Below are 13002 nucleotides of genomic sequence, written 5' to 3' on the forward strand. Positions count from 1 at the left end.
AAATCGGCCAAGTGCGAGTCGGACTCGCGCACGAAGGGTTCCGTACCATTATTTAAAATGAGCAAAAAAATCGTTGTTGTATGGGAGCCCCCCAAAATATTTATTTTATTCTAGTTTTCAGTATTTGTTGTTATAGGAACAACAGAAATACATCATCTGTGAAAATTTCAACTCTCTAACTACGGTTCACGGTTCATGAGATACAGCCAAAAACAATAGGGTCCCGTTTTACCCTTTAGGTACGGAACCCTAAAAATTAAGTTGTACAAATGAGAATAACAAAATTTACAAAAAAATAATTATGTTTATACAATTGCATGAATTGTCTTTCCGAAAATGTAAGTGTGCAAAAAAAACGCCAGTCAGGTGCAAAAATAATTTTGCTGTGTAATTAACTTACAAAAGAAACATATGTACAAATAGAAAGAAAATACAATAATGTTGATTTACACATGATAATTATACTTAAAGAAACAAAATGTTATGTCAACAAATTCTGCCTTGTCACGGTTACCTACAAAATGAAAAAAACTAAAGAATGACATATACGCCTCCCAAGATCACGATCATACGTCTACGCCTCCCAAAGGAACTATTTCCCGCATATGGATAAATAGTAGCCTATATAGATTTATTATGTATAAACTAGTAACTTCCGCCCGCGGTTTCTCCCGTGTGCCCAGATAACTGCTTCCCGTAAAAGGATGGTGACAAATACTATCATATGTCCTTTTCCCGGGTCTAAGCTACCTCCCCTCTAATTGTCAGCTTAAACGGTTCATCCACTTTTTTGAGTTATAAATAGTGTAGCTAACACGCCTTTCTTTAACACAGGTATATAGGCACATAGATATTACTGAAGAGTCCCCCTAATATTCACTACGTAGTTTTGCGTGAAACAAACACACAAACAAACAATTTCAACCCCCACACTGCATGTAAAATTGTCACACTGCATGTCCTCATAAAAATCACATTACATTCCATTATATACCAATGACACGCCACAGGTTATTTTATCCCAAAAATGTGACGATTCCTGCCAGGTGGTAACAATTTGCGGGATTAATTCCAAAACGCTCGGAACGATGACAACTGAAGGTATTCACAGACGATGTCACTGACGTTTATAGCCTTATAAATCATTGCAGGTTTCATTAATACTTTATTGCTTTCCTGAATATTCATTTTGATAAGTAATTTGTTTATTTTTGTTTGATTGATGATAGTAGGATATTAAAATGGTTTCTAGAGAGCTGGGTGTTTAAATTCTTATATACAAACTCTTCTTCATGCAAGCTGTAGTTTTTTGGACTTCTCTTATATGTAACGAGATTGAATTCATTGAATCCATGCCATTCAATTAACATGATAAACTGTACAAGAAAACACGAAACTTAGACCATTCAATTTATTTACCAAAATCGACTTTACTTCCCTTTAAATCACTGAAAATTTTTCCACCAAAATTCGAAAATTCGGCAACGAAGATGACAAAATTGAAAAGTCAGTTCTCCAATTACTGCAAGCTGAAATTTAACACGACCAAAGCTATGAAATGGGATCAAATTTTGAGTGCGAATTGTGCAAAGGCACGTCATCCGGGATTCTCAGTGGATATGGCTCGTGAACGACGGGTTCCATCCAATTTTCCATTCGAGTTGATGCGATTACAGTTGCCAATGGATGCTGTGTCGTCAATAAACAACCGAACTATCAATACGTCTGCAAGATGTGTGTGTGAAGGTGCATGAGCGTGATAAGACCCGTTTAATATTTGGACGTGGTTTGAGAAGTAGATATGGAGTTTGACGGACTGTGGGATTGTTGCTAATAGATTAGTGGATTATGTGGTTTAATTTGAAAGCTGAGGTGTTCGGTTGAGGGCCCTTGTATGTACCTATTTTATTTTTTAAACTGGATCTACATTTATTTGTCAGAATACATTGTATAAAGAGGCATAGGTACCTAAGCTACGTATAATAATCAAAACAATACATTTGAATATCATAACAACATTAGCTACGAACAAAAACAAAAAAAGGGTACAGAATAAATTAACGCTGAAAAACAAACAAATACTATATTTCTACACAAAACAAATAACTGAAAATGTATTATATTTACTTAAACAACAAATCATCGAACTGGGTGTTCTGAACATGACGTAATATGTCTCCCGGGCGAAAACTCAATTCCCAAATGTTTTAGGGACTTTATCCTTTACAAACTGTCCCCTGAAGGGCTTTTAGCTCGATTCAGGAAACTAAAAGGGCCTACATTAAAACTTAGCTGGAGCATCGGTGACTCGACCATCGTTAACTTATGAAACATTTTGATTGAACGATCTAATTAAATAGTTGGGCGGGTACGAAAGTTTGGCAGCTCATTTTGTTTCGAAAATATTGTTGTGAGGTTCCTTTGTGATAGTTTGCATTTTTGCTTAAACGTTAATCTGATGAAATAGTGAATTAAAGTTCAGCTTCTGTAAATAAGGCAACTATGACTTTAAAACCAGCGTAAAGTTATGCCATTTGAAGGATACGTAAAGGACAAAAAGAACACTTCATCCTCTAAAAGTATACTTAACACGTATTCCACAAAATGTAGCTTTAACCCTTTTACCCACTCGGAGCTGTACTCTTTACTCCAGATAACGATTCCATCGATCAACACTTGAGACGTAAATACAATTTTAACATTTCAATACCCCAGCGCCTTACGGGCTAGTCGGGACTTCATTCTGAATTCTATTTGACCAGACGTAAATAGCGAAGTGTGCCTTCGGGATAAAGCACCCTGAATGCAAGCTATCGATGAACGCGACTGGATAACTGGTGCAGACATCACCCTGTATGCACAAAGTGCTTGAAATATGTATTAGGAATTTCCCGTTCGAAGCAAGACTGCATATGGCGGGTGGAGGTACATTTTATGGGTGCAAGTTTAGAATTTCCAACTTTGTTTTAGCAGGTGAAATTATGGTGAAGTTGGTGTTATTAAATTGTAAACACGTCGACTGTTATTCACTACTAAAGGCTAGGTTACATTGATAGATATGTGAAAATTATAATGCTTTGCAATACGCAAGCTTAATCCCGTTATATGAAAACAAAGTTAATGCAGTCAGACTGCTATATAAAAGATCTGTGATAGATTTACAAAATATATGACTTGAAATCTAACTCAGGACTTTTCATATTGAAATATTTGTATATACAGACTATTTATAGTATGTTAACATACCAAAGAGATTGATCAAATAAAATCTAGAGCAATATGTAGGCTGACGACATTTTGTCAGTCGTTCTCAGGTGCGTAGGAGTATAATCTAATGTAAGAACCTACTTTTATTTTGTATTTGGTATGTACTGAAGCAAAGATTTTGTCTGTGGAATGTGGAAAATTGGATGAGATTTTTTTGTATCCTGATTTTTTGTTACAGATGTTTAGAAGTAATGTTTTTTTTTTCATGAAATTAAGAGTAACTTTTTTAAAGAAACGAATAACGAAACGATTTGTGCCATCGTTAAGCAAAAATCTACCCAATGCCCATTTAATGTGTTGTCAGAGTATTTTTTAATGGTATATTATTGGGGGACCCATCATGCTGCGGGTGCTGATAGAAGGAGTTTTAGACTTTTACTGATTAAAACCCAACATGTTCCCTCTAGAGCCCTTTATGTACCAGTGCCACAGTAACCCAAACACCCCGCAGTCGCTACATTTGTGGGAGTACTTAGTGCTATCAACCTAAGTCTACATGTTCAATAATACATAAGCCAATTACTACAATGATTTCAATTCACAAAATATATTTAACTGTCCCGTAAAGGACTTGTTAAATATTACCAACAACTCGAACCAGCTAACTTTAAGTTTATTTAGACTTGAACCATGTCCGAAGAGAAGCGATTAATTATAATGGGTTCCGTCGAAGCGTAGTGAAATCTCGTTATAACTAACGTTGGTAAGCACGGCGTTATACTGGATATTCCCATTACTATGCTAAAACGACGGTCAGCAGTAAGTGTGGTACAAGTTACGGGTATCAGCGGTTTGATTATGAGGTTTGTAATAGACAAATATTCGAGGAACATTCTGATTTTATGATGTACCTACTCAAATCTAATACTATGTTTATTTATATAGGAACATAACCTGGCACTATCAAGTACGAGTAAATTCTATACATTTTAGTAACTTTAAATTAGTTGGTAAGTTTATTACGGGCTTAAAATATCAATACAAACGATTATCAAATCTTATCTTCAATTGATGCCGGTGTTTTCAACGCAAAATCGTTCGATATAATTTTGGTTCACACACGCTAAAGAAAAATCTAGGTATAGTCATAAATCGCACTAAAATACCATCCTTATTTATTTTATTCTGGCCCTTTATCGCCAGCACCCTTACCTCGCTCACCGCTACCTCTTATGACATGAACCAATCAATATTCTGGTCGGCAGGGCTCCACGGCAATTAGACGCCGTTTTAATGGTACAACGGAATAAGATATTTCTAGAAATTATTGCAAACTTTACCTTCCCCAGCCATCGTTCTGATGAAACACAATTTTCTTTATTTGTTCCCTCAGAACTTTGCAAAAGTTCTTACGAAGTTGAAAATGTATATTTTACTTTTGTATGGTATTATCAAGAGTTTGCGTATTGGAGATATTGGATACTCACCGTATCGGCTGTTATCAAAACGACATCAAATTTTGATAAGTATGTCAAGATACATTAAATTTTAAGGTCCGTTCAGGTAGACCGGCTCGGAGAGCATCGGCGCGCATTTTTCTTTTCACACAGACCGGAGACAGCTCCGATAGGCTCCGATCGGCTGCGTGAGATGCAATTGGAGCCAAACATCAGCAAGACCGAGAAAAAGTACACAATCGGAGCCGATTGGCTCCTCTTATTATTTCACACCGAGCGCCTTCGAGCATTCTTAATGACAAAAGCAGTGCGCACGCAAAAATAAACCATACTTCAAATACTAAGTAAAGTATTCAATTTTCAACGTGTTAAGAATTTGCTCTCCTCTGATACTGCCCAAGATCAGGTTTGGATGAAAGGGCTGTCATCGCCTTAGTTATCTATACCTAATATCTATATGTACTAGTAAAAAATAATTAAGAGGAAACATTTTTATGTTTGTTTGTATTATAAAGGCTCCGAAACTACTGAACCAATCTGAAAAATTCTTAATTGATAAGAAGCTAGAATATCCCCAAGTAACGGTAGCATAGGCTATATTTTATCCAATTATGTGCAGATGTTTCTCCAGGACACGGATAAATTTCGCGGGAAACACATAGAGTGTAAATGAAATGAAAATATATCGAACACGGATACCAGGTTAACGAGACACAAACGATTCTTTTGGCCGAACATGGCCCATTATCTACAATATATTTTTAATAACCATAAAATAATTATGAAAGCCCATATATTTTAATTACAGCACGATTTTCGCTCATTATAACACATAATCCAGGGTAGTATACTCATCGACAGGTTTGATAAAGGTTCGTTTTATCAATATTATTATACCGCATAACCACGCAACGATGGCGAATTTTTGACCCCTGAACAAACTTCTGGTTTTGAATAATTAATAAATGATTGATTGGAAGTAATTACCTATTTTTAGAATTCCGTACTGAAAGGGTGAAACCTTATTACTAAAACTTGACTGTCCGTCTGTCAGTCCGTCCGTTTTTCAGTAGGCCGTATCTCATGAACGAACAGTGATGAAATTCTCACAGATTATTATTTTCTTTACCGCTTTTACCAAACATTTTCAAAGAAAAAACAAAAGAAAGCAAGAAAAACATTCCTGCACAACACATGCCATTAGAGACACATGAAAGTTATCAAAATCATTTACCCACGTAAGAAGGTATATAAAAAATTATAGCTCGGGGTACGCGAACTAATGAATAAAACGTTGGAAATGTGTAAAAAGGACGTATAATGAGTAAAATATATGAGTGTAAACAACAATGGGAGGACAAGACAAAACTTAAACATGGAAAACACTAGCTAAACACGACTTATAGGGTCGGCGCGCGGCAGCGCGCGCGCGTGTTGTTGCTGACGGAGCGGGTCGCGGACTAACTAGACTTTTGGACTGGCGGGCGGCGGGGGCGCAGCACCCGCCGCGCACCGGTTTGAAGCGGATCGTGCGCGTCTCTTGCGCGCCGGGCGTCGACGGTTCGATTGGAGCGCGGGGCGAAACCTATGTTTCGAATTTTGACGCGCTATAAAATAATAAAAAAACAAAAGAACTGAAATAAAGCGAGTCTTGTCTACCGTCCGCAATACCGCTAACTTCTGAACACTGACATCAAAATTAATGAAAGGCTCCCGACCGTCCATCCGATACAAAATATCCTTTTCCACAATTTATGTTAGAATTAATTGCGTGGTACCATCTTAAATCAAAATGATGTATTATTTCCCTCAGGTAACCTAACAAATCCTACTATGTCTGTCAGCTCATTTCCATAGTAAGTGAAAGCTTGAATTATTTCTCTACATCCCGCGTGAAGGGAAATTTAACTGTGTACGGTGATATTATGTGATTTCATTGTTTGAATGTAGGAATACCAATCTATTCTACTAAGAGCTATTTCAACCTGCTACATAAACTACGAGGAAATGGCTTGCACACTTCGATAACAAATAAGCTACAAAAATTAGTTAAGCACTGAAACCATTTTAAATTCCAAAATAACTTTAACTGCCTGTGTGTTGCGCTTTTAAGCCAAATCTAGTGACATAGGCTATATTTATCCGGGTGCCATAAGTAGTTCCCTAGGGACGAAAGCTTTAGCTACCCTGGTAAAACGTTAAGTTAGAACTAAAAACAATCCATGCTATTCATAATCTGTTTTACTCATTAATTAAGATAATAAGATATTCAGCGACATCTAATCAGTTACAAATTATTATCTGTTTTGAGAAGACCAAACACCTCATAATATTAGTGGCGTGTGAAATTATCTAAGTATGCGGACCAATGATATGATAAGTAATTAAAGCTAATCTGACTATCTTAATATTGAGTCTGTTGACGTTTTTATCTATACCACTTACGGCCGGATTTTTTGACGTCATAAATTCGATCATGAGTGTACATTTGATCGAAAAGATATAATCGTAATTCTTTTCTCTACTTATTAAAATAATAACTAGTTTGGAAAGGAAACAGTTACTAAAATACCAAAATAAATGTTTATTTAAGATCTTGGGTCGAAGTCCAAACCATCTTTGCTAACACATTGAATATTATTCATTCATGGCACATTATAGTAAAAGTGAAGAGAAATAAATGTAAATATCGATTAAAACGGCACGTATCGAGTGATTATTTAATCGAAAACAAAATAGAGTTAGAGTAACTGCTTTGAGGAAGTCAGACAGGCAATCACTCCATGTAAAACTCTGGTACTCAGCTGGTCTGAGTGAAAGGCGACCCCAACGTAGATGAGAAAAGGCCAGGCAGATAGCCACTGCACCAACTGCGTCATTGGATCAGGGACCACACTTCCACAATTAAGATTGATACTGCAGCAAGATACCAGATCGATTGAGAGCAATAATGCTGATTTGCATAGAATTTAGCAGGAAAAAACTTGTTGATTGTATCAAAAAACAATTTACAATATTTAAAATGAAAAATCGATGCCTTACAATCGAAGATGAATCGTACTTGAAAGCGAAAGCAAACCGAAAAGTACATATATTTGCATTCTCTTAAAATATAAATGTGTTGATACAATTGGCTTTCCATTAGCAAATATTGGCCACCTTGAATATTCAGACAAAAATGAAACAATGGACAGTTTCCATATAAAAAGGCTTTCGATCTTGGAAAGCATTACAGTCTTCTCCTGCTGAATTCAAGTAAGGTAACAGAAATACAGCAACATGAAGTTAGTATCCTGTTTAGGGGTACTAGTGCTTTGGTAAGTCATTCTAACATTATTGTTTCCTCTTAAATCCATTCCATCCATTTACTTATCTGGTTTTGAAGTTTTTTTTTAAATTCGATTATGGTATATCATCAAACCATATTGACGCCATATTGTAATTTTTTCGCTGTTAAATATCACATTCGTTGAACCACTACGAAGAACATGCTAGCAAGAAAGACTCATTTTGGCTTTAAAACATTTGGCCACAAGCCCACAACCTTCATTCTCACAAGATTCATGTTTCCAGTGCCATCCAAACCATCTCCTGTGACGATGCTACCTTAGTACAAGTTCAGCAGGGCCAGCTCACTGGCGAGATCCTCACTTCAGTCCTCGGCGAAACATACTACAGCTACAAGGGAATCCCTTATGCCAAGCCTCCTGTTAATGAACTCCGATTCAGGGTAATCACAATTTTTTATACTAATAACTATAATTAATATGGGTAAAATAGAAGACCATATCAGTTCTCTCAAGAGTTTGTACCTAGTTATCACTAAGCTGCCAGACAATTATTTTTTTCCTTAATAATCTACCATCGGATATTTCTTAAGGATTGCGCAGAACTTGATCTCATTTCTCCATCGTATGTTTCAGGATCCCCAAGACCCTGAGCCTTGGGATGGAGTGCTAGCAGCTACAGCACACGGAAGCGTTTGCCCACAGTTCAACCCACTAAGTGCCATATACACCTCCGGCAGTGAAGACTGTTTGTTCCTCAACGTTTACACTCCTAGTCTCAACCCTGATAAGCCCCTTCCAGTAGTCGTATTTATCCACGGTGGTGCATACATATTCGGATCAGGAAACTCAGGAGACTATGGCCCTGATTACCTTGTAAAGCAACGTGTTGTAACAGTAACCATCAACTACAGATTAGGTGCCTTAGGATTCTTAAGCTTGGGCGACGCAAACGTACCCGGCAATGCAGCATTAAAAGACCAGGTCATGGCACTGAAATGGGTGCAGAAGAATATCAGACAGTTCGGAGGAGATCCCAACAGCGTTACTATCTACGGAGACACTGCTGGTGGAGCTTCGGTCACTCTTCATATGCTGTCACCGATGTCTAAGGGACTTTTCCACAAAGCCATTGCCATGAGTGGCTCACCAACTTGTGATTATGGTATCACGTACAAACCTGAGGAGAAGGCAAAGATTTTCGGAAAATTACTTGGCGCTCCAGATACTGAAAACACTACAGCACTCCTTGAATTCCTTCAGAGCGCTGACTATGATACTTTCTACCCTATCACTCCAACCGTGCTGGCCTCAGAAGAGATTACAGATGTTTTGTTCAAAATGGAACACTTCACTCCAGTTATTGAAAAGAATACTGGTAATAACTTCCTCACAGAAGACTATTTCAATTTGTTGAAGAGTGGAAAAGTGAACAAAGAAGTCGATTTCATGATTGGCTACAGCAGCAAGGAGGCTATACTTCTCATCGATGTTTATAATGCGTCGTACATAAGCCAGTATGACAGGTACAGGGAGTTGTTCACACCCAGTGAAATATTGATCAAGAGTACTCCTGATACCAATTTACAAGTGGCTAACGCTGTCAAGAACTTCTATTTCGGAGACAAAACAGTTTCAACTGACAACCTCGATCTGTTTGTAAGTTATTCCAGCAACGCCAGTATCGGATACCATGCTCAGAGGTTCGCTAATAAATGGGCAAACATTGGAAAGAAGACATATTTCTTCAAGTTCAACTTCTTCACTGAATGGAACGTGTTTGGTCAGCAAGGCGTCAAGTATGGATTACAAGAAGCTTCTCACTTTGACATGCCATTCTATGTGTTCTATCCTAATGATCAGAACTGGACTGTTGACACCAGCAGCCAACAGTACGCTTTGGTACAGAAAATCACGACGGCCATTGCTAACTTTGCTAAAAACAGGTATATATGCATCCACTCTTTCTTTCACCGATACCAAATATTATAGAAATCCTATCAGTAAATTCACTTTAAAAAATAGTAGGTAGCCACTTCTACAAGTATTAACTTACTTTTCTTCTGTTTACAGTGATCCCAGCACAGACACTATCACATGGCCAGCTTACACCAGCTCAGAAAAAGCCTACGTAACCTTCGAAAACGATGACGTCACAGTTGGCTATGGCCCTGACGACCAAGACTACATCTTCTGGAAGGACACATATGAAAAGGCCGGAGTTAATTTCTAAATTCGAAACAAAGACAAAACGAAGGGTCTAAATAGGCTGACAATGACTGTCTTACTATATGGTTTACGAAATATTCAACTATACAAGTTGATTAAAGTTCCTATAGTTTGCTACTTAGACCTTTTGTTTGATAAGTTCTACGTCTTCTTGCAATATCCTATGTCTGTTTCTATTGACCTTCTAAATTCTTATTAAATGTGAATCAATATATTTGTTTGTCTTTTTTGTTATTTTCTGGCTGCAAACAACACAACGAAACATATTTCTCAATTATTTTTTGGAGCATTATTTATTTATTTATTTATTTATTTAATTAACATGGGAAACCTACAGCTAAAGAAAATAAACTAAGAACAGTATGGTAAACGGACAGCCAATTACAGGTCTCCACGTATAGATACAGATATATACAAACAAATCTGTGAACAACATTATATAAGAAGAGTACTGCCAACAAGAAAGGAAATATAATAATAACAAAATCAAAATATTACAGTTTGCATTAATGAAAAAAGTTAAGGCTTAGACACTTTCTGGCCGAGGACACGCTTGTCGTAAATGGATCAAAATCATGCTGTTTACATATGTTATTGAAGCTTCTACTTGCACGCACAATAAATGAATTCTGCCTATAATTCGACGAAGTAAGTGGTACACACAACGGTGGATTAAATCGTTTCAATTTACTAGGGACATTAAAATAGAATTTAGATAGAATATCGGGGCAGTTAATGTTGTTATTAAAAGTCTTCAGTAGAAATACGCAGTCAGAAATCTCCCGACGAATGCTTAGAGGCAGTATATGATATTTTTTACATAGTTTAAGGTAATTTTCTGACTTGTAGGGTATTTTTTGGTGAAAACATAGGTATTTTATAAATCTCTTTTGAATGCTTTCAATTCGATCAATGTATTTATGATACCGTGGGTTCCAAACCTCGGATGCGTACTCCAAGTGACTTCTAACAAAAGTGCAGTATAGGATTTTTAATGTTTTGGCTTGTGTGAAGCACTTGGACAGACGCATTATGAAACCTAGAGATTTGGATGCTTTAGCGACTATTTTGCCAACATGTTCTTCAAAGCTAAGTTTGGAGTCATGGTGAACCCCAAGATCACGGATGCAATGGGATCTAGGTAGTGGTTGATCATCAAGAGTGTACGCTGAAGCAATGGTTGAGTGCTTACGCGAATATGTAATGACCGAGCATTTCGCAGGGTTGAGATCAAGCTTGCTTCTCCAACAATATTCTTCTAGGCATCTTAGATCATTCTGAAGTGCTATCACGTCTATAGGAGATGATATTGTGGCATAGATCTTCATGTCATCGGCGAAACACAGTAACTTGGATGAACTCAGGCAAGCATCGATGTCGTTTATATAGATTATAAATAGTAAACGCCCGAGCAAGGACCCTTGGGGGACGCCACTAGGTATAGGAACCCAGCTAGACATATAATTATTCAACACAACAGCTTGAGATCTTTCCTCGACATAAGAAGAAAACCATCTAAGTAAGTCTCCGCGTATTCCCATACCCTGAAGCTTCGATAAAAGTATATTGTGATCGATTCGGTCAAAAGCCTTACTATAATCAGTATAGACGACATCGACCTGCTTACCCTTATCCATAGCATCAGTGATATAATTATTAAGTAGGATTAAGTTAGTAACGGTGGACCTTCCTTTTAAAAAGCCATGTTGGAAAGGACTGAAAGAATTTTTTAGAGCAGAATAGACTTGATTATAAATAATCCTTTCGAAGACTTTGGCAATTATACATAGCTTCGAAATCGGCCTGTAGTTAACAATGTCCGTTTTTACTCCTTTTTTGTGCACAGGCGTTATAAATGCCGTTTTCCATAGTTTAGGAACAATACACACATCCAAGGATTTTCTAAAGAGAATTGAAATAGGTAGGGCAATCGCAGGTGCACATCTTACTAAAAGTTTGGATGAGATATTATCCGGACCAGGAGCTTTGGATGTATCTAACCTGCGGAGCAAGTTAGTGATTTCGTCAACATTTACCTGGATTTTACAAATATCTGATGATAAGTTAGAGGATTCGGCGAAAATAGGGAGAGCGGACGTTGGTCTTCTGTTATAACTGGCATCGAGAAAAGTGGATTGAAAATACGTAGAGAATGCTTCACATATAGCTTCACCGGAGCGTAGAGTTTCATTATTAAAGTTTAAAGTACTAGGGATAGCATTCGTTTTAAAACGTTTCTTTGCAAATGTCCAGAAATATTTAGGATTATTTTTAATAGATTTTTCCGTAAGATCCAAATACTTTTCATAACACTCAGCTTCAAGTAATTTAACTCGTTCACGAAGAAATTTAAATTCTGTTTCATCAGCTTTATTACCATATTTTTTGAATTTTTTAAAGTGTTTATATTTCTCTTTTATTGTTCTGATAAGTGACGAGTTATACCAAGTTGGGTAAGTTTGATTACGAAATACCTTCTGCGGAATATATTTTGTTTGTAAATTAAAAATAAATTTATTAAAAAATTTCACCGAGTCATCAATTGAACGCGATGAGAACTCGAGTTCCCAGTCCGTCATAGAAACTTCACTGCTGATGGAGTCATAGTCACCCTTATCAAATAAATATTGGGTCCGCGGTGCACACTCTAATAGGGGTGTTACAACGAAATCAACATTAACCAGTAGTGCCGGGTGGTAGGCATCGATAGGAACCAATGAACTAGAACACTCAGCAACATCGACCCTTTGGTTTGATAGGACTAGATCCAGAATTTTCCCAAACTTATTTAGGACGGTATTATATTGACCAAAATCGAGCGT

At 37.0% G+C, this 13002-nt stretch overlaps 2 protein-coding genes across 4 annotated transcripts in view; one reads left to right on the forward strand and one right to left on the reverse strand.

Annotated features, from left to right (window-relative positions):
- Window positions 1–13002, reverse strand: part of LOC135117104 (uncharacterized) — a 219203-nt gene that overhangs the window by 117314 nt on the left and 88887 nt on the right. The gene's annotated exons all lie outside the window — the stretch shown is intronic.
- LOC110379858 (esterase FE4) lies at window positions 7849–10394 on the forward strand. The gene is made up of 4 exons (XM_064035672.1): window positions 7849–7981; window positions 8238–8394; window positions 8588–9897; window positions 10025–10394. Exons 1-4 carry the CDS (start codon window positions 7944–7946, stop codon window positions 10182–10184), a joined length of 1665 nt encoding a protein of 554 aa, XP_063891742.1. The 5' UTR covers window positions 7849–7943; the 3' UTR covers window positions 10185–10394.

Source organism: Helicoverpa armigera, chromosome 7, assembly GCF_030705265.1.
Source record: "Helicoverpa armigera isolate CAAS_96S chromosome 7, ASM3070526v1, whole genome shotgun sequence".
Classification (NCBI taxonomy): Eukaryota; Metazoa; Arthropoda; class Insecta; order Lepidoptera; family Noctuidae; genus Helicoverpa; species Helicoverpa armigera.